The sequence below is a fragment of the Macrotis lagotis genome, chromosome 1 (genome assembly GCF_037893015.1).
Source record: "Macrotis lagotis isolate mMagLag1 chromosome 1, bilby.v1.9.chrom.fasta, whole genome shotgun sequence".
Classification (NCBI taxonomy): domain Eukaryota; kingdom Metazoa; phylum Chordata; class Mammalia; order Peramelemorphia; family Peramelidae; genus Macrotis; species Macrotis lagotis.
The window spans coordinates 629,915,536-629,938,855 of record NC_133658.1 but is presented as its reverse complement, the minus strand read 5'-3'; the positions used below and the strand labels follow the sequence as shown (position 1 = coordinate 629,938,855).

Below are 23,320 nucleotides of genomic sequence, written 5' to 3'. Positions count from 1 at the left end.
GAGAGGAGAGAAACTGCATAGTCCTGATCTGCATGAAACATCCTTGCATGATCTTTATTTTTTGACCTTTTTATTCCTCTCTAGGCAGTCATTCTTAATGCATAAATAAACTTAGAAAATTCAAATTGTTATAGTTATGGCTGTGCAAGGAAATAAAATCAGTAATTATGTTATAAGTAATGATTTATTTTCATAATATCTTAGGATTTAGAGCTTGAAAAGATTTCAAAGATTCATCAATATGATCCTTTCATTATACAGATAAGAAAATTGAGGCCAAGAGAGTTGAAGTGACTTAAATATGACTTTTTTAATTTTTAAAATTATAGGATCACACTGTGAAATTTCCATTTTCAATGGTTTTAGCACTCTCAACAGTATTTTGATTCTTTTGTTTGAAATATTACTCAGTGCAGTCATTTCAGTTCTCCTCTTTTCTTTTCAGATGTGCAACAAATGGCAATTGATTGGCTCACTGGAAACTTTTACTTTGTGGACCATGTCAGTGATAGGATTTTTGTATGTAATCGCAATGGATCTGTGTGTGTTACCTTGATAGACCTTGAGCTTCACAACCCCAAAGCAGTAGCTGTTGATCCAGTATCAGGGTAAGATACTCTGGGTTTTTATTTCTTTTTGCAAATGGTTGATGTCGAATAAATGCTTCCATGAAAAGGAAATTAAGAACCTGAAAGAAATCTGCTTTTCATTTTTCCATCTCCTTTCCTTTTTTGCAGTCCACTTGGTTGGCATAAAAATAGGCCTTACCTGACATTTTCTGCTAATTAACTCATTAAACTTCCTTAATACTTACTAATTTGACAAGGGTATAGTTATGCAAAGTATGAATAACACATTTACTTTATTCAGAAGACTGGAAAAAATCAATATTTACATTTTTATTTCACAAACATATTAGCATATTGGGGAGAGACAAGTAGAAGTTAAAATATTGAGCAATGGAAAAAGGTTGTGTTGCCAATGATGTAGATACATTACTTTTACTTGGAGGAATGTTTAACTTTTCAGGTGTAAATTAGAGTAGGTATTCTGAAACCAAAGTTTCATCCTTGTTATTGTTTTATGAGTCTCCAGGCAGTTCAGTTTGAAATGTCTGATGGAACACATCCTAAATTGCCATAAGCCTTCATTCAATAAATGGGAAAATATTTACTGAAGAAACAGCTGTCATCCATATGTGGACTTTTGTCACTCTTTACTTAAAGTCTGATTGAATATTAAGATGCATCATCACAATGGGTCTGATTTTGACAGAAACAGCTTGCAAGCCAGGACTTTGCTAGGAAGGCTGTATAATATAATTCCTGAATATAGCTGTATTTGTATTTGCAGCAGATGGTAAACTTGACTCAATCTAACTGCAGAGATGTTTCAGAAGACATTAGTAAGAGAAGTTGTATTTAAACTGATTTGTTTGGGTTGTTGGGTAATGCTGGTAAGGAAGAATTGGAAATGTTCAGATGTGCTAACAGGATCCTTTTCGGCATCCCTAGTTGGAAATATATTTGCTTTCATGTTCTTCCCGGGGTCTGTGAGTTGAATTTTAAATTCATGATTAAACAACCTTGTTTGCTAAAGATGATATGAGGGAAAGATGTTTCATTTATTTATTTATTTATTTGTTTGTTTGTTTATTCATTTATTTAGAAAAGTCAATTATTTATTTACTCATTCATCCACTTTCTTATTTGTCCATTTATTTGTCTATTTACTTATTTGTTTATTTATTTTGTTTAGTCACTTTTGAAACAAATAAACATAGACCATTTTAAAAAAGAAATGCCAATCTGGAATGTGATATACATTACTACCCCCATCCCCATGAACAATAACATATTTCATGTTTTTAGGCTTCCCATTTTTTTCCCTGTCATTATATGAAAGACCCATATTTTGTCATTTTGTCAAAGGAATTTGGAATCTCACATTGTTTGCACTTACTCTCTGTAGGATTCCTATGGGCCTAGTAGCTGTTTAAATGTAATTCTGTCATGTATCATTTATCACAATAGTTTCTTGGGAATTTTTTGTTTGAATTTGCCATGTCTCTCAGGCACAATTTTTCAATTACAGAATTGTTGAAATTAGGGATGGAAAAGCCCTGTTTAGATGATTGGCCCACCTTTCAGAGAGTAGCAGAGTTGTTCCCTACAGCTCATTCTGGAATCATTTCTTGTTCTCCCTTTCCCTCCAGACAGTGAGAAAAGAAGTAAGTCAGGGCACCTTTCATAGTGAGAATGACAGAAGGCAGTATAGGTTCAGATGTGCTAGAGAAGAGCCCTGGGTTCCTGGCCCAATTCTTCCATCAACTCATTCTGTGACATTAATCAATCATGGGACTTTTCTGTTCCTCAGCTTCCTCATTGTAAAATGAATAGGTTCAACTGAACAATATCATATTTCCTTTCTAGCTCTGTGATTCCATATTTGATTCTAGAATCTTTTGAAAATTGTTTTTTATGTTGGATGCTAAGTTCTTACTACTTTAGGAAAATGAAACATTGTGCAAAGACTTCTATAAGACAAGAGGGAAAGCTTCTTCAATGATTTAGAGAATTAATGTCTTTAACCCTAAAATATTAGAGAATATGTGGTGCAACAGTGTCAAACTCAAATAGAAATGATCCTTATGTCTTCATTTTGGCTTAGAAAATCATAAATTAGAATTATCTTTGTGGTATTGTATTTTTATTTATTTTTTAAAAATAACTTGGCTATACAAAAGGGGAACGAAGCCTTGAGAGTATATGGGTCTTGGGTCTCTCATTCTTTGGGGATGTTAGATGAGGTTTGACTTTCATATCTCAGGCTTCAATCCTTCATGAAGTCCTTTAGTGTGGCCAATCTTCCTTTAATCATGAATAAGGGATTCATTTCTTTGTTCTCTAAAATTTATGTGCTCTGTGTCCTATTTAAGGAAAGAAAATATTTATTCTAGTAAATTCCATTTAACATCAGAAAAGGACCTTACCTGTCATTAGTTGATCCAGGTTGAGACTAGTGCTCACCTTGAAGCCTTGAAAGTCCCACTACCATAGTTAATTATTGTATGAATACCTTTCTGGCCATGGCAAAAGGCTAGTCCTCAAGTTGATTGGTCCTAAACAGAGCTGCTCCTGGGAAAAGAGGATGTTCCAAGGGAGAGATTACTCTTCTTATTTCAATCACCACTTCAAGAAGATTGATAGGGACCAGATCCTTCACCTTTGTCTGTACATCTTTTTTTATTAATAATTACAAATTTAGAGACCCATAATTAAAGAAATAGGATTTCTGCCTTTTGTTTTAGTTCATAAGGTCTAGTTTTGAATGGGAAATTATTTTTTCAAACATTTTATACACTTTGGAAAACTTAAGAACATTTGGGCACTTTAGTAATATTGAGTATATTATCATTTTAATTTTTGAGTGATTCTCAGTTGACATAAAATATACCAAATATATTTAAACCATTGGCTGGGAATAGCTTAAACAATATGAGAATCTTCTCTATGTTTTTAAATGAATATATATATATATGTATGTATGTAGTTTTACTTTTCTTCACATATATGCATGATCAAAATGAAATAACCACAAAAAATGATTTTAAGTCTCTGGACAAGCAATTCAATCACCCAGGACTCACTTATCTACAGGCACCAAAAAGAAAGTCAAAAATATGTCAGTAGTATCATATTTCATGAAGCAAATTCATGCAGACATATAAAATTTCCCTATAGGCTGATTTATTTTAAATGCCCAAAAGAAATAAATGGGAAACTCACCACATACCATTTCAAAGCATTTAGAAGAATCTTTTAGTCTAAACAAAGGAAAAGAAAAGAGCAAAAATTAAAAAACAAAAAATACTTGACACAGTCCTCTTAAACATTAGGAGGTTTTGTAAACTACACAAATTCGTACTGTGGGTTATATAATCAGATTTAATTTCTCCTTTCCCCCCAGTCTATTCAACTTTTTATGCTGAGTTAAATTTTTTTCTTGGTAACAGCAGAACTGTGTGGGATATTGAACCAAGATGGATAGTTTCCCCATAAAGGAGATTGCTAATGGTTTGACTTGAGAGTAATTGGACTGGCTTTAGGGCTTAGTATGCTTTCTACTCTTAAGACATTTTTCAATTGTTCTTCCCTAACCCATATACCTTGCCTTTAGCAAGGGGAGATAAAGGTTAAAACATTAGAGTCTCATTTTGGTCTCTTTCTGAAGTATTGACCTTTGTAGGAACATGAGCCAGAAATAATCATTTGGTAATTAAATCATTGCAGATAAAAAGTACTACTATCAAAATACACTAGACATATAATTTCACAAAAGAAGAACAATATTAAATGCTAACATTTCCCATGTATGGTATCATTTGCTTGTCCATTTAACAAATGTTTATTTTGTCCCCGCCATTTCCAAGGTACTAGGTTAATCAATGTAAAATCTAAATGAATTCAATTTACTCTGTCTCTGTCTTTAAGGATAGAGATTATTAGGTAGAAAAGCAGAGTAAGTTTTTTTAAAATAAGTTATCAGCATGTTTCATATTGCCAATAATCTGGTGGTGGTTAAGAGAACTGATGAAAATGGGAAGAGACTTGAGTAGTGTATCACTTTAGACCAGTGAAAGGACAATAAAGTAGTAGAGAAATTAGACCCTGAACTAGAAGAGAAGCAATGAGAATGAAAGAATGGAATAGGAAAGCTCATCTTATTGTATTATAGGCCTTCACTTTGGGAGGACCAGGTGTGTTATATTGCTTCTTTCCCTCTGGTTTCTCAAATTCATAGAGATGTTGGTAGAATTGCTCTTCTTTCCATCAGCTCAAGTCCCCAAAAATTATCTGCTCCTCTTTTTAGGGCCTATTCATTAGCACCCTAATTTCATTTAGCTTCTGCAAAGGGATATTGACACCATAAACATACAAAGAGTAAATATACAAACAATTATCCCTTATGTCTTGGGGGCACAATTCCTTGTAGTTGAACTCATTCTCTTGGTAAGAAAGGGAAATTAGGCTCACAGTTTAGTTCCTATACCACTAAATTCCTATGTAGCACTAGTCTGACCAAGTTCCCATCTATACCTTACTGGGCTACCTCAAATCTTGCCTCTCAGAACTTTCTGAGTGGTGAAGTACAACCTGCTCAACTGGATGCAACATCCAGATTGAAATGTCTGGCTCTGGGATCTTCATGGCTTGAGCTCCTTGGTGGGGGACTATTTTCCCTGCACCTAGAATAAAAAAAGGATAAATAAAAAAGACCAAAACCCCACACCAGGACCATTATCTCCCAGAAGCAGGGTCTAAGCACATTGCATGTGGGTGATGGCATTTTAGGTAGTCAGAGTATGCACCAAATGCTCTGTGATTCCTGAATGTTTGAGCACTGTTCTCCAGTAAACACATAGATTGAACATATAAAAACTGTGTGTTAATAACAATGACATAGTGATAATATAGACTCTAATAGAAAATTTCAATCCTAAAAATGGGATAGAAAAATATAACCTGATAATAAAATATGCATTTTGCAAAATTTAGGATCTGGGGCTGGGAGGAAATTTAGAGAGCAGCTAGGTCAATTCCTCTCTTTTATAGATCAATAAACAGTTCCATTGAGGCTAAGTGCCTTGATTAGTGGTCATAATAGAAAGAATAAGCAGACAAACCTCAAGTCCTAGGACACCAACTTGATTCCTTTTCTCACTGTGCCATATTGAAAAATAAAGGAAATAAAACTTCACTCTTTTTATCATCCAGAAATCTATCCTAATAGGAGAGGAAAATTTACTTGATGAACATTTACTAAAATTATTGATTTTTACAGTTTGTAAAAAGACATTAGGATGTAAAAAAATACTTTTAGATTCTATTATCCAGTAGGTTCTAAGTATACTCTTAAATGAGCAAAGTTAAAATATTCAACTTTTATCAACAATTTGATAATGCACATAATTAAAGATTTTTGGAGAGGGGGATGCCTTAAAATTATAGCTAATTTTCCTTTTATCTGTTTTTTCTGAAATTATTCCATGTATAAGTCTCCATCTATTAGGTAATTTAATAGTACACAATATGAAGAAAACAATTTTAAGTGCACTGCTTTGAAATGAAATTGTATTAGGATGAATAACAGTGAATACCCACAGTTCATATAATTTACTTTCTTTTGCAGTCCACTGAGACAAAATCCAAAAGAATGATTGTCTTCAAAACTGAAAACTTATTTTTCTAAATATAACACTATTCAATTTGAATCCAGTTAAGACACTGGATACTTTACTAGATACAGGACACTCTACTTTCAATACTAAGAAGAAATATTATTTAAACTTGAATATCAGCTAAAGGGATTTATAGGAAATGGTCCCAAGAACATGTAAAATAGGAGGTTAAATATCCTCCCTTCATATTAAGCATCTACACTTTAGTATACTGTGATAAACTATCCTGTGGGATTTTTCTGGGAAGGATCTCTCAGATTCATATAGTGTTGGTCAATCTAAGGTGAATTTATCTGTGTTAAATGGATTTCTCTACCACAGCTGACCATTTTGCAAGCTATTTCCAGTATGAAATCCACATTTCTCTAGTTATCACATTCTTTTACTCTCCTTTATCAGACTTCTTAAAAATGTTCTAGTTAAGCATATAGATCAATCATTCTGAAAGTTTGTTTGAACTAACTTTTTTTTTACTTTTAATTGTTCTTTCTACATCCAGTCTTCTCTTTCTCTGTCATTCTCAAGTCATAGGTTTAACCAAAGAAACTCAAGTCAAGAACCCAGTGGCTTTTAATTGCTTTTAGAACAAACAAGCTGCTCTGTGAAAATTTTAAAGCCCTTCAGTGTCTGGCTGCAGTCTGTCTAGGATCATTACTGTTCCCAAACCCAACCCATACCTCTCACATACACTGGTCTGTTTTGTTTATTTAGTTGGGTTTTTTTTTTGCCATAATACTCCACTTCTTGGTGTTTATATATTAAATTACATTATATCTCTAGCTCTATGACTTTGCAGAGTCTATCATCCACACCTGAAACACATCCTCCCTCTCACTTCCACCTTTTTGAATCTCCTTGAAGGTTTAGCTCAAGTTCAATTTCTTCAAGAGGCAATACTGATTAACCTTGGGAACAAAGCTATTTGGGGAGATGGTGAGACTAAGATCAGTGTGTCCTCTGATAAATTTTGGAAATCTTCTCCTCTTCATCCCTTAACCACTAGCATTCGATTTCTTTTTTGCTCTCCCAGGGCCTGCCTTCTTCCCACTCCCTGGGCTTGGGGGGCTGGGGCGGGGGCAGGGGAAAGGTAAATGAGTTGTGCCACTGCAGGACATTGAAGTACAACTCTCCATCCCACTGAAGAAAAGATAAGCGGCATATTCCCATGTTGGTGCTTACAGAATAGCCCCAGCAGCTTTGTCCTAATTTCAGTTCTGTGTCTATTACAGCCTGGGAATGGTCTAAAAAAAAAAAGAAGGAAGGATTCTAAGCCTATCTATTTTTAAGTTGAATGTGAGAAAAGGCGTTTGGCACCCTAAGTGCCTTTCTGGGTAGCTGTGGTAAGTCAGACTTTACCTTCTCCAGAGATCTGTAAATAGTGTTTATCTAAGGTCCTCCCCCCTCCCCACCCCACCACAACAATTGCTTTTTTTTTAAATTTTATATGCCTATATCTAGGACTACCATCTTTATATATGCTAAAAAGTACTTGTTCCAGGACTATATTCCCGTGAGGCATTGATAACTTCGCTCATCTGAAGATACTTTGTCTCCTAGGAGGAGAATTTTTATGTGACAGATAATTATTTCATACTCTATATGTTAGCAATATGCTATGAACACATTGTGAGCCTAATTCTCTCCCTTGCCTAAGTTATTTTCAAAATAAATTAAGAACCTTTTGAAAGCATCATTAACTCTCTTTTAAGGCCACCTAGATGTTTCTTGAGAGTATTAATGTAGCTTCCAGAAGTAGCTAACTTAGAAGGACATAGGGATAATTGGGCTTAATGCTTCCCATCTTTTGTATAATAAACAAAAGGACTTTACTCAGTTCATTCCTTTTCTAATTTGTAGGTTGAGCATGTGGAAGACACAGTAAAGAGGATCCTAGGAATCATTCAATAGAGTACTTTTTCAGTGCCACATAAAAGGCACTAGGAGTTAGGTAAATATCTAGCCTATCACCACCACCACCACCACTACCCTCACCTTTTATTTTTCTTTTTGCTAAAATAAGAAGCAGATTTGTTTCTCACCCATTCCCTCTGACCTTTTTCTTTCAGAGAAAGAGAACCAGAGACAGACACAGAGAATTAGGGACAGAGAGAGCCAAATTAAATTTTTACTAGCCACCATTGGTGCTAAGTCCTGGGGATACAAATCCAACAAAGAGAAGAGCTCCTGACCTCAAAAAAATTACATTTTAATTGGGTTGAGGAGGGGGGCAGACAAATAGGACATGAAGAGGAAGCCTGGGTTCCAACCAAGGCAAGATATCACTCAGACCTATAAAGACCTCAGGATAGAAAAAGAAGAACCTCTTCATTATAGTTAGGGTTTGGAGGAAATGAATTCTAAGAAGTCACAGGGCCACAGAATTATTTTACTTTATATTCTTTGTAGTAGATCCCAATTTGATTCCAGCATAACTGAGAGTGAAAGTACTATGAAATAGAACCACAAAAATAAAACAAAAACAAAAAACAAAGGGCCTGGAAAAATGCTTAGGACAAGAGAGTACCTTGTTTTTCACCATTTCTTAGAAATTGCTGTTCACTTTATGAAAGAGACCTCTTTCTGCTTGGTATTACAGGAATTCTGTAGGGCAGGCAATATAGGTAATATTCCCATTTTAAGATCAGAAAAATAAGGAGCAGAAATATCAAGTGATTTCTCCATGGTTAGCCAGAAAATAAGTCAACTAGGAATTATTAAACACTTAATATATTCCAGTCAATTGTTGAGCACTGGGGATACAAAGGAAGATTTAAAAAATAGCCTTGTGAGACAACATGCAAACAGTTATGCTTTAAGGAGTCATAAATTGAATTAATTTCAGGTGATCTCAGAAGAAAGACACTAAGATTAAGGAAGATTAGCAAAATCTCCTTGCAGGAGATGGTATTTAAGTTGAGATTTGAAAGAAGACAAGGAATCAAGAAAGAAGAGATGCAGAGGAAGAGAAAGTCAAGCATAGGGAGATAGTGAAATCCCTCATAATTGGGGGATGAGATGATCTGGTGAACAGCAGAGTCCTAGATTGGAAAATTTAAAATTCAATAGTCAAAGCAAGAGATAATGAGTGCTCCTACCAGGGTGGTAGTATAAGAGGAAAGAAGGAGGTATATATACAAGCGATGGAAGAGAACAGAGTGAGGAGTTAAGAATTATTCCTACTGCTAGCATTGGTGACTAGTTGACAGCAATAAGGATGTCAGGAAGAGGGGAAGACTTTGATGGGAGCAGAGGGAAGGGACATATCCAGTTCAAGATGTCTAATGCATAGTTGGAAATGTGTGATGAGTTAAAGAGGTTAAGTCTGGATGAGGAGATCTGAGAGTCATCAGCTTAGACATGATCAATGAAGCAGAGAAACTGATGAGAGAAGAGAAGAATATGCATAATAGAACTTTACTTCCCCACCCCACCCCCAGGTTAGCGGGAATGGTGTGACTGAAGATCCCCAAAGGAGAAAGAAAGTACCAGCTTGTATAAAGTTAAAAAGAGAATGAGAGGAAAGGAAGGGAAAACCTGTAGACAATAACTACCAGAATCATGCTTAGATGATAAATATGAATTGAATGAACTTCAAAGGAAGAGTGATTTTCTTGGTATTGGTGATAAAAAGGAGAGCCTTGAAGTGTCAATGGAGAATAAAATATAATCCAGTTCTTTCACTATGCATTGTTTCATGCTTGAACTCAGATCTCACTGCTTTCAAAGTCAGCATGCTAACCAAATACCAGTTCATATAGTGACAGTTTCCCAAAGAAAGAAAAATTTTCATATCTTGTGTGGTATTAAATAGTAAGATTATGTTCTATAAAGCATTTTGTAACTTATACAACTAGACTTCATCCTGTGAACTAAGACAGTTGTCATATCTATATAACTGTAATGTGATATTCCATGTATTAGAGGTATTTTTTTTAATAATTTTCTAGTTTTCCAAGCAAATAGTATATCTTCTACTAAGATCTCCAAGGAGGCAGAGGTGTGTATGTATTTTTTTCTGACCATCCCCAATAGTGCTGTTCATGTAGCAGATAAGATAAGAACTGAGACTGGGCAGATGATTTCCTGGGTATAAGGATCACCACATTAGTGAAACTTTCTTTATCTACCTAAGTTGGTATTTTCTTTGCATATATGTGTTGTTAGAGAGTGGCCTAGAGCACTGAAAAATTGTGGTAACTTCCCCAGTCTTCACACTGTCAATATATTTCAGAAAAAAGATTTGAATCTAGATCACTCGACTGAGGATAGATCTCCTCCCATAGTTCTCAGCTGCTTTTTTTTAAAAAACAGAAAATTATGTCTGTCTGTCTGTCTATCTATTTGTCTTTAAAAATGAATGAATGATTTTTTAAAAGCTGCTATGTTGGAGCAACAGTACTTGAATATTTTTGTTTCTTTTTCTTCTCTGAAAATCTGAATAGCAGTTTTTTATTCAGGATCCCAGAGGTCAAACTTTTATACCTCCCTAGTGATTTTGTTTGATTGTTAAATAGTTAAATGTTATGTACTGTGCACTTTACTGCTTCAAAGTAACAGACTCATTTTCTCTCTAACACTAGTTAGACTAGAAGCCACCACTGCACTTTCTAGCAGATGGAAAGCAATCTTGTTTTAATGCATGCTATTTGCAATGGATACAAGCTGTCACATACTTTTGGTGAAAGAGTATGCTGAATCAGACATTTATTTTAACAGCAATTGTTGAAGTATATAACAGCCTATGGAGATGAGAGTATACCTCATCACTCAATTTTATAGATTTGTATCATATTATTTTTAATATCTAAACATTCTTTTAAAAAGTACACTGACTTTAAAGTGTTATCTAAACTGGGCTCTTTTATAATTGCTCCTTCAGCATATATGTTTAAAGCCTGTTTGTTGGGAACTATTAATTTCATATATGAATAAGTAACAGTTATATGATGTCTAAAGTTTGAGAATATGTCAAATTATATATTACATTAAATGATATTTTATCATATATCATGTTATACTATACATATATTTTATTATATTATATATTTGTATATATTGATTCTGTTGAGATTTTGTCAATATAGTCCTATAAAGTAGTTTTTAATTTCTATTGTACAGGTATGGAAACTGAAACTCAGAATAGTTTAAATGGCTTGTTCATGGACACATAGCTACTAAATGTCAGAGCTAGAATTTGAATGCTTGTCTTCTTAGACTATTCAGTAAGCCATCTCTCAATCAAATGAATATACTAATTCTCATAAGAATCCAAAAACAATAATGAAAAAATCATTATGTTCAGTGATGAATTGATGAATAAATTATTAATTAAGCACTAACTTTGTGCACAGCACTGTGCTAAGCATTGAGGTTACAAATTGATAAGATTTTCCTTGCTGTCGTGGAGCTCATGGTCTAATAATGGAAGAAAACAGTACATTTAATTACATGCAATATCTCTCAGTGGATTCTTTTTTAAGTACTCTCATGAATAACAATCTGGTTAACCCCCTATGTTGAGAGGAAATCAAAAATAGAAATAAATTCCATTTCTTCTTAAAAATAGTCACATTTTTGTTTGTTCTTACATTCTTATCATTCCCCAGTAAATCCTTTTTCTTCCTCTTCCAGAGTCGATCTTCATGAAGATAATGTAAAAGACAAAGACAGAGACACAGAGAGAGAGACAGAGAAAGCCAGAGTGACAGAGACAGAGAGAGATCATCATGTTTCTCTGTCTCTCTCTCTGTGTCTCTGTCTCTTTCTCTCTCTCTCTCTTTGCCAGGTTCCACACCTCAGTTCCTATTTTGGTTGTTAAAGCAGTCAAACATCAATGCTAATTTACATTAACACACTGCTAACTTTCTCTGAAGTATTATTACTTCACAGAATACTACGACATTATTAAATATTTGTGAATATATTAGAATCGTATTATTCAGAGATGCAAGGGGCCTAATATACTCTCTTATTTCCTTTCCTTTCTTTCTTTTTTTTTTTTGCAAGGCAATGCAGGTAAGTAACTTGACCAAGGACACACAGCTAAGTATCAAATGTCTGAGGCTGGATTTGAACACATCCTCCTGAAGGCAGGGTTGATGCTCTATCCTCCCTGATATACTCTTTAGTCCAACTGTGTTCTTTTATATCTGAGGAAATTGAGAACCAAAGTTCATATATAGTATATCCTCAGATATTTACTGGCTATATGACTGGGTAAATCATGTAATACCTATTTGTCTCACTTTTCTCAACTATAAAATGGGAATCATAAGAGCACCTACATCCCAGGGTTGTTTGAGTAAAAAAATGAAATAATATTTGTAAAAAGCAGTTAATACAGTGTTTGGAACAAGGTTAAGTTCTTAATAAAGTCTTATATCTTCTTTCCTTCTTCCTTGCTTCTTTCTTAACTTCCTTCCTTCCTATATGATTTGCCCAAGGCCAGAAAGGGTACACAAAAGTAATGAAGAGTAAAAGAATGACATCAATTGTTTGAAAATTTAGAACCTGAGCCTCACTGGCATATTTCTAACAAAGTTACTTATTTTATAAGTCCATTGAATATATTCTGACCAATATAAAAAAGAATCTTTATCTCTTGATTATTTCTCTCAGTAGGCGACTATTTCCCTGTTGGCCCATCTACCATGGCCTTTATTCCTGACTCTATTGCCACCCAAATTGCTTTGGCAGTTGATACCCTGCTGCTCAAGTGGGAAAGACACCAGCTTCCTTCTGAAATCTCAAAAGTCCCTAAGTAACTAAGGAAAGCAGACCCAAGCAGAAAGCAGCTCCATCTCAAGCACAGATTAGCCTTAGAGTCTCTGCATTCAAAGGCTGTGAGTTATACTTATGCTTTGAGCTCAGCAGGAAGGAGATACTTTAGGAGTTGAGGAGCTTTCCTGTAGTGTATCCATGGTAGCTCAACGGACAATTAAATGATTCTTCATGACAGATAAGAAGGACCCTTTTGTCATGCCTCTCCAAGGGGATACTACTCTCAGAGAAACATATATAGTTTAGAGACTTAATCTCATTGGAGACATGTAAGTTTTAGAATACTTTATTGTGAACCCTTAAAAGTAAAGACCTTGGTTTTCATTGTTTTTCTAACTAATAGAACCTAGTTGAGTATACCTTAAAACCTGAAAGTTTAATAAATGTTCTTGATTGAATAGCTGACATTTTAATATTAATAAAGTATCTTTTACAATTCTTCAGGATCAGTTTGATAGTATTTCCTATTTTTAAAGGATGATACTATAAAAACCTAAAGTCAATAAATGATTATCATAGTGTTGCACAGAATTCAAGCAATGGCTAAGAAAACCAAGAATGTTGTACAGCTAGCTGGCAGAGATATGTTGGTCTGTTTCTCTATGACTTGACCACTGAGATATTGCTAATGACTATATTTCCTAGTTAGTATTTCAAAAAAATCATCATTTTTAGTTTTAGGTTACTACATCATAGTTAACTTTTATTGCCTCTTTAATCATGAGCAGTATTCCATATACTACCACTTCTTGACAATTTGTTAATGTAGAATAGGAATGTTATACTCTTTAAAAATGGGAGGAAGAAATATAATTCATTTGAAAATAGTTAATTTTATAGACAGAACACCTTGCTAAAGTGATTCCTCTCTTATAGAAATACCATTTTTCTTCCTCTCCTGTCGCCATACCCCCTACTCACCAAAAGGGGAATAAATTTTCTTTCTAGTAGTTACCTCATTGTGTAGTACAAAATAATTTTATATTTTTGTGGCTGATAATCATAGTGCCCCAAAGCTGACAAAACTCAAATGAGATATGATATGTACAAGAAAATATATTCTTTAAATAGTAAAGGAATCTAAGGACAATTCACTATCCTGCTATTATTCTTTTATATTTAATATTCTATGACATTGAATAGGTAGATAAAATAATTACTTTTGTAATTTTATAAAAACTTTGAGATATAAGCTTGTCTTCCATAACTTCACTAAAAGCATCTTTTTGATAATTGCAACTGTAGTCAAGATAACCCATTTGATATATACTTAATCCTGTTTCCACATGCCTTTTAGTTCTTCTACAAGCTCTTTAGAAGAGCCTTCCAAAAGCCTTAGTGTAGTGTTAAGCTATTAAAGGACAACTAGCTGCATGGGGGATAGGATGCTAGCCTGAGAGTCAAGAGGATTCTTAGTTGGGTGTTCAAATCTAGCCTCAGACACTTCCCAGTTGTGTGACCCTACACAAGAAACTTAACTTTCTTTGCCTCAGTTTCTTCATCTATAAAAATGAACTGGAGAAGGAAATAGCAAACTCCTACAGTATCTTTGCTAAGAAAAGCCTAGATAGGGTAATTCAGAGTCAGATATAACTGAAATGCTAGAATAAAATCAAGATATTAAAGTTTCAGCTGTTAAAACCTAAAATTGCACCAGTCTCTATACTTGGACCTTTTATTTTTGGAGAATAGTAGTATTAATTATGTTAACATAGCTTAAAATCAATGTCCTTAAATTTTTTTATGGATCAATGTTAGGCCCAGAAAATTGATCATTTTTTGGGTAGAGTGTAGCCCAGTAGTTCAGTATAGGTTATTCATTGGATTCTCAAAAGATAGTTTGGGGCTGTATTTGTATCAGAATTGTCTGATAGTTTATGTGTCATTTGTTGTCTGATAGATTATGAAAGGTAGTGATGTGGTATGTAATTTTTGGCCTCTTGGTTTTATTGTTTTAGATATTTGTAACTAATTTTGTACCTAATGTAATATGTTGCTGATGTCCTGCCATATTCTTATCTAATCTGTATTGATTAATAAATTTGGATTCTGTAAGTCCAAAGAACCTTTTGTAATTTCTGGTGATATTGAACTGCTCTGGAATTGGTATAATAAACTCTTTGTTTCTATAAACATATCACATGGATTAGTTATTTATTTTATGTCTTTGTTGATATCATTTTAAGTATCATATAAATGTTAAAAAACATTGTTACTTGATTTCATGTGGCGATAGTGGGAAGATTTTTTTTCACTATTGGATTTTAGCAGTTTCATAGTCACAGTTAAGAACTAAGCCACTCTCAGTTACATTTGAAGCATTTAGTGGACATACCTATTTTCAACCTTTGCTTTTAAATGGATTAGTTTAAAAATTATGTATTACCTACTTGTCAAATATGTTTAAATAAAGATGTTATTTATATAAAAGAAGGACAATTTAAGGACTGTATTCTAAAAGGAGGAGATACATATTCGGGACTAAGGAAATGTTGACTATAGCCATAGAAGCATTTATTGATATTGCCTTCCCTAAAAGCAATGGACTTATTGATTTTATAACAGTTCCTAGTATCTTGTATAAATCTTATGTGTACATAATTGCATTGTCTTTTCCATTAGAATGTGAGAATGGAGCCTTTAAAAGAGAGGGTTAGGAGAGAGAAATGTGGTAACAAGGTAAATGGCAAAAAAAAAAAATGGATGGAGTGGATAGTTGAATGTATGACTTTTTGATCTGGGATGGTTATAATTATTTATGTGACTTTACATTCAATGATTCATTAATCAGGACAATTCAAAGGTACAAATTCCAAAGTTGAAGGAAGAAATGGGGATCTGTAAGGTTTGGGGACAGAGTGGCTATTAATAAGATAATTGATGTGGACAACTGGGAACATTGTTCAATTAAGTGTTTTTTTAATTGCAGAACTATTTCTGTAAGTTTTTAACCTGTTATCCTATACTTTAAGATATCTAGCAATCTTAATTCTTCCTTTTAGGACAAAAAGTTATCTTAGTTATGTTTCATTAATATTGTATTGGATTTCATTAGGGTATTTTTGAAATTTCTTTCTATATTAATGTTTCAAAAGTGTACCTTAAGACTGATATTGTTTGTTTGGTGACTAATATAGGCTATATGCTAAATTCCATTTCTGCCACTCTTAGGTCTTTTCCCACTTAACAGCTTGTTTTCATTCTATCAACATCACCAGCTTAGTTCCTCTCTCTTTTTTCATTTGTTAGGGAAAAAAAAGAAATGTAGTTGTTATTACATTGGCATTCTGCCAAAATGCTCCATAAAATTCTTGAATAGATTTAAGATTCAGTTAATATATAAGGTCATCTGTTAAAAAAAGTCTATTTATTTCCTTTCTGTTTTGTGTACATGTTACACTATTTTTTCTTACTCTTGTTTGCACTAATAACATTTAATCAGTGCTCCCATCCTCTCCTTGGACTCTCTCCAAATATCTGAACTGCATTGGCTCAAATGTTGTTGCTCTTATAGTAGCTTTTTATGATTAGTCTAATGACTCAGAATCCCAAGATTTACCTTCCCTTTGATAAAATTATCAGAAATCTAGAAGTTTGGTTTCAGAGCGCCCTATATTATTTTTTTTTCAGAATTGGCATCATCTAATGAAATCAATGTTGCCAAAATTAGAAGTAAAACAGAAAGTTGGGAAACAATCTTCCCAACCACGAGTTCTGATAAAAGTCTCATTTCTAAAACATAAAGAGAGTTGCATCAAATTTATAAGGTCACAAGTCATTCCCCAATTGATAAATGGTCAAAGGATTTGAACAGACAATTTTCAAATGAAGAAATAAAATTTATATATAATCATATATAAATGCTCCAAATCATTATTGATTAGAGAAATGCAAATTAAAACAGCATTGAGGTATCACCTCACACATATCAGATGAGCCAAGATGAGAAAAGGGGATAATGATCAATGCTGAATAGGTTGTGGGAGGATGTGAACATTGATGTACTACTGATAGAGTTGTGAACAGAGAGCAACGTGGATCTTTGCCCAAAGAGCAATAAAACTGTTCATACCCTTTGACACAGAAATTCCAATTCTAGGTCTATATCCAGAAGAAATTAAGGGGAAAAGTCCTACATATTCCAAAATATTCATAATAACCCTTTTTGTATTGGTAAAGAAATGGAAATTGAGGGGATGTCCATCAATTGAGGGATGGTTAAACAAGTTATGGTACATGAATACTATGGAATACTATTGTTCTATAAGAAACCATAAATGGAGGCAGCTAGGTAGTGCAGTGGCTAGAGCATCAGCCCTGGATTCAGGAGGTCCTAAATTCAAATCCAGAATCAGACACTTGATAATTACCTTGGGCAATTCACTTAATCCCACTGCCTTGCAAAAACCAAAAAAAAGAAAAACAAAGAAAAAGAAGCCATAAATGATTGGACTCTAAGAGAACCATAGAATGATTTATGGGATCTGATGCTGAACAAAGGGAATAGAACAAAGAGAACACACCAACAACAACATTGTGAGATTAATAGTATTGATGGAAGCAGTTCCTCTCAGCAGTTCAAAGAACTGGAACAACTGTATGGACTGTTTTCCCCATCCAGAGGAAGAAAAACAAAACAAAACAAAACAACAACAACAATCCTTCAGAACCTGTTGAAAACTTTATAAAATGTATCTCTTTTGTATCTCTGGTCTTAATCCTAATTGCTCATACCAAAAATAACTAATCTGTAAATATGTTTATCAAAATATGTATGTACAGTGCTAACCTGACTGTTTGCTCCTGAGGGAAGGGGAGTGGTAATGGAGGGTGAAGGAAAAAAATATATGTGCATATGGATGAAAATAAATAAATAAATAAAATTTAAAAAAATTTATGAAAAAAAAGAATAGGCATCAGCAGCCAATTTTTACCAGGTACTTATTCTTACAATACTGACTTTTGTACCTTAGTAGTACAATTTTCTTTTACTCTCCTAAACTGAGAACTTATCATTATTGATGATGTACAATGTATGCGAAATACCAAATCTGATATTCAGTTGCTCTTTGAGTATAGATAAACTATAATTTTGGCATTTCTTGGCTCTTCTAGCATTCAAATAATTGATGACTAAATAATTTAACAATAATATAATAAAAAATATATATCCACCACAATTTAAAAAACCCAATAAATGATTTGGTTGGAGCATTAATGCCTCTATAGATTTTTGATAATCTTATCTATCATCTCTACCATTTCCTTCTACATCCTTGTAAATAAAGCTTGATTGCTTCTCTAACTCAGAGTATGAGCTCTCTAAATATCACCCCACACTCATCCCAACTAGAATCAAACAGCAAATAGAATTATTCTTTTCTTTTCCCCATCTCATTTATTATCTTCTATAAGGGAAATTTTAAAACATACAATCTGAAGACATTTCCAGAACATTTTCTGGATTATACCTATATAACTAAATTGATAATAAGATTATTTTATGAGTTGATTGACATTTTGGATTATCTACTTTTTTTAGGGGAAGGAAGGATGCTTAGCTTTGGTGATTACATCATAGAAGTAATGAGGTTAAGGGCAAGGATTTGATCTTAAAGTATGACTAATTAGATTTGATTTAGTCCAGATGACAAATTTTACCATTTTGCTGGTTTACCTACTTTCAAATTGTATTGTTCTAAAAAGAGAGCCATGGGAGTGTATCTTCATTTCCAATGTATCATGTCTATATATTTATATATCTATATATCTTGTTTGAGTATAGTTTGCACTTATCTCTCCAATTAGAATGTGAATTTCTTGATAGCAGGGACTGTTTCTTCTCACTTGGTAGTGCCTCAGAGATAATACATGCTTAATAAATGCTTGTTGACTTTAGCACATCTATAGATCACAAGAGATTAGGCGCTATACCTGTCATCAGATTGTAATGTTAGTCTTTTATTCAAAAGAATTGTTATTGGTGAGATATTTTCTCTATAAAAACATGAAACCGTGTTTTAATTTATCATTAAAATTGCTGGTAATTCTCTTCAAATTTGGAACTTTCCTAACTATTTTTTGGAGTAAACAAAACTATATTAAATTACTTTAAAATATTCAATAATCAGGTTTATTTAACAAATAATTTGTGGTCTAAAATGAAACAGATTTCTATAAAGTGTTTTTTATGCCTTAGTGGCAAAAACTTCCTTTTGCAAAGTGTTTAATTCATAAGAACCTCATGTCCTGTTTTTTTTTTTCATTTTAAATTCCACACTATATATTTTTCTAATTGTACTAAATTAGAATGTAGTTTAACCACTTGGTATTTAATCATTTTTGGCTGATGAAACACTAGTTTTTTTTTCCTTTTACTTTCAAAGAATTCTTTTATTATTTCTTCCTCTGCTAACTCTTTCCAGTTTAATATATCTCAAAATGTTGGAAAGAAAACTTTCAAAGTAAAGGATAAGAAAGACAGAAAATTGCAGATGGTTATTTGACTGCTTTGACTTTTGCTGGTCATTTTGTACCCTATATGGCAATGATTTCTCAGAAAATAAAATTCACAATGTTCTTCTGCACAATGTTATGATACCCAATAGAAAAATAATGGGTCTACCATATATTATAAATAGTTTTGAAAGTACTACAGATTTTCCCATGATGGATATGAAGAAATAATGAGAACAGTCATATTGGAAAATAAATTAGTAATCAGAAGTAATGGAGAAACTAAATCTGTGTTTTACAATAATTTATTGACTGTCCAGAATTGGCAGTGGGAGACAACTGCACTGGTCATTGGACTTCTCTGTTTGATGAATGGTGGAGCAGAGAAGATCCATTCTTTTCAACAAGAAAACTAAACTGAGATTGTAAACATTGGTCTCTCTCTTTGTCCATCTTACAGATTGATTTCTTGTCCTTAGCACAGATAGGTTTAATCTTGTCACCATATAAGGAACAAATAAGCATAATGTTTTATTTATAAGGTGGCATAGGATCTAATTGCTTAACATTACTGGTAAAGTACTCTACTTAGGATTTTTTTTCCTAGCAGAAATGAATGAATGAAGCAACATGTGGAAAGGAAGCATGTTAATATGAGCTAAAGATACAAATTGCAAAGCAGTATAGGCCTTCTTTTTCTTTTTTTTTTACATTTCTTTTTTATTTTTCTTTGATTTATTTACACATTACTAAAATATTCTTGCTTAAAAAAATAATACCCCCTCCCCCACAAAAAATATAAAACCTCATGAGAAATGAAGTAAGTGAAAGAGAGAAAAAATGTGTTTCAGTCTGTGTTCTGATACCATCAGCTCTGTCTCAGGTGGATCACATTCTTTATCATAAGTCCATCATAGAAGTTACTTCCATATTTTTCCACAGTTGCTGTTGCTGATTGTAATTTCTTCCATCCATTCCTCCCCACTACCCTATATTATATTTTCTCTCTCCTTTCATTCTAACCCTCTTCAAAAATGTGTTGTGGGGTAGCCACAGCAGACAGAGCACTGGCCCTTGGGCCAAGAGGCCCCAAGCCCACATCTTACCCCAGAGACCCAGCAACCACCTGACACAGTGGTCCTGGACAGACCACCAAATCCCACCACCTTTGCAAAAAGTAAAAAAGAAAATGTGTTATATCTGACTATCCTCTCCTATGATCTACCCTCTCCTCTATCACCCACATCCCTGCCTCCCCTCCCCCTGTTCCCCTTCTCTCCCTTTTCTTTTAGATGTCTATACCCTATTGAGTGTTGTTTCTTCTCTGAGACATTTCTGATGAGAATGAAGGCTCCCTCATTCCCCCCTCATCTTCCCTTCCTTACATACCATTGCAAAAGCTACGGGAAATATCTTTTATATGAAATATCTTAGCCTATTCTACCTCTCCTTTCTCTTACTCCCAGTACATTTTCCTTTCACCCATTGACTCCATTTTTACAATACCTTATATCTTCAGATTCAGCTCTCTCCTGTGCTTCATTGATAAAAGCTCCTTCTTCCTACTCTATTAAATGAAAAGATTCATATGAGTATTATCAGTATCATCTTTCCATGAAGAAATACATGCAGTTCATCATCATTAAGTTCCTACTTATTTGCCCTTCTCATTCACTCTCTGTGCTTCACCTGAGTCCTGTCCTTGAAGGTCAAACTTTCTGTTCAGCTGTAGTCATTTCAACAGGAACATTTAAAATTTCCTTTTTTCATTAAAAGTCCATCTTTTTCCCTGGAAGAGGATGGTCAGTTTTGCTGGGTAGTTGATTTTTGGTTGCATTCTAAGCTCTTTTGCCTTCTGGAATATTATATTCCAAGCCCTATGCGCTTTTAATGTAGTTGCTGCTAAGTCCTGTGTGATTCTGACTGCAGCTCCATGATATTTGAATTGTGTATTTCTGGCTGCTTATAACAGTTTCTCTTTGACTTGGGAGTTCTGGAACTTGGCTATAATATTCCTGGGTTTTTTTTTGTGGATCTCTTTCTGGGGGAGATCAGTAATTTCTCTCAATTTCTATTTTTTCTTCTGCTTCTAGGATATCGGCAATTTTCCTGTAGAAATTCTTTAAAAATTAGATTAATACTCTTTTTCCTGATCATGATTTTCAGGTATCCCAATAATTTAAAAAATTATCTTACTAGTATCCATTTTCCAAATCAATTGTTTTTTTCAAATGAGATATTTCAAATTTTCTTCTAATTTTTCATTCTTTTTGTGTTAAATTTTTGTGTCTAATTTCTTGCAAATTTATCAGCTTCTTTTAGCTCCATTTTACATCTGAAGGATTTGTTTTCCTCAGGGAGCTTTCTTATCTCCTTTTCCATCTGGCCAATTCTGCTTTTTAAAACATTCCTCTCCTCAATAACTTTTTGAACTGTTTTATCCATTTGACCTAAGCTGGTTCTTAATATGTTATTTTCTTCAGCATTTTTTTTTTGGATCTCTTTGACTAAGCTGCTGACTTTGTTTTCATGTTTTTCCTGAATCTCTCTCATTTCCCAATTTTTCTTCTATCTCCCTTGATTTTCAAAAATCTTTTTTGAGCTCTTGTCATAGCCTGAACCCAACTTCTATATTTCTTGGAATCTTTAGATGCAGAAGCTTAGACTTTCTCATCTTCTGATTGTGTGGTTTGATCCTCCATGGGACCAAAGTAATCGTCTATGGTCAGGTACCTTTTTTTTTTCTTTTTACTCATTTTCCCAGCCTCTGCCTGGTTTTGGTGTGCTTCCTGAGCTTTTGAGTATTATTGAGACACCTCCCCACAAGTTTCTACCCTGTATTATGGTACCTGGGACTGGGTTGAAAGTAGTGTTTGTGGTCTATGTAGCAGTACTCAGTGTATGAGGCTCTGATTGCGCTCCTGGTCTGTCAAGGACCACAAGCTCACCCCTCTGGCCTGGAGGCCCATACTGTGACCAGGGTCTGATTGTGGTCAAAGCCCCAGAGTCCTATCCCAGGGACAGAGGACAGACCTCGGCAGTCTCCCTCCACTCCCTTACCTTCCATGGGCTGAGCACTCAGGGAGCAGCTGCCTGGAGGCTCCTGCTGGGTGGCTCCATGGACCTCCTTCCATTTCCTGGAATCTGGGCTGTGCTGAGGGCCTGGGCTTCATGGCCACTCTGATGGAGGTCTTCTACTGATCTTCCAAGTTGTGCTTGGTGCTCCCTGGGGTGCAGGTCAGGAAATTGCTTCTGCTGCTAGAAGTCAGTGCTCCTAGGAGCCCTGGGGCTGTTCCCAGAGGCTGAAGTTCCTTTGCTCTGGCATGTGCAGCCCCTCCAACCCCATGGAACAGTGCCTTCCCACATTTTCCAGGTTACCTTGGGAAGGAGAATTGACTCACTGGATCTTTTTGTAGGTTCTATCTCTCAATAATTTAGTTAGAGTCATAATTTAAGATTTTTGAAATATTTTGGAGAGAGCACCTAAAAGAAGCTGCAGCACAGGTCTTCTTAAGAGACTACATAGCCTGTTCATTAGATAAAACATTTTTATCTTAAGTCAGGAATTGCTAAGTTCCAATCATGTCCCAGACCCTTACTAGCTGAGCTTTCCTGAGCAGGTCATTTAACTTTTCTCAGTCTAAATTTTCTCATTTATAAAATAGGTGGCATGATAACATCCATTTAAAAGAGTTATAGTCTGGATAAAGGAGATAACATGTAAAGCATTTTGTAAACTTTTAAGTGCTATATAACTATTATTATTGTGATTTCTATTTTTGTTGTTTCTCATAGGAAGAGAAGATATGTGAGAAGGCTTAGCAAGAGTGTTGAAGAGGCTAT

The 23,320-nt window shown here is 34.2% G+C and overlaps 1 protein-coding gene across 4 annotated transcripts in view; it reads left to right on the top strand.

Annotated features, from left to right (window-relative positions):
- LRP1B (LDL receptor related protein 1B) overlaps positions 1-23,320 on the top strand; it is a 2,479,914-nt gene that overhangs the window by 1,277,186 nt on the left and 1,179,408 nt on the right. For all 4 annotated transcript variants that reach the window (XM_074215080.1, XM_074215079.1, XM_074215078.1 and 1 more), the window contains exon 7: positions 446-608. In XM_074215080.1, coding sequence (XP_074071181.1) covers positions 446-608 — 163 coding nt within the window. The remainder of the gene's footprint in view (positions 1-445; positions 609-23,320) is intronic.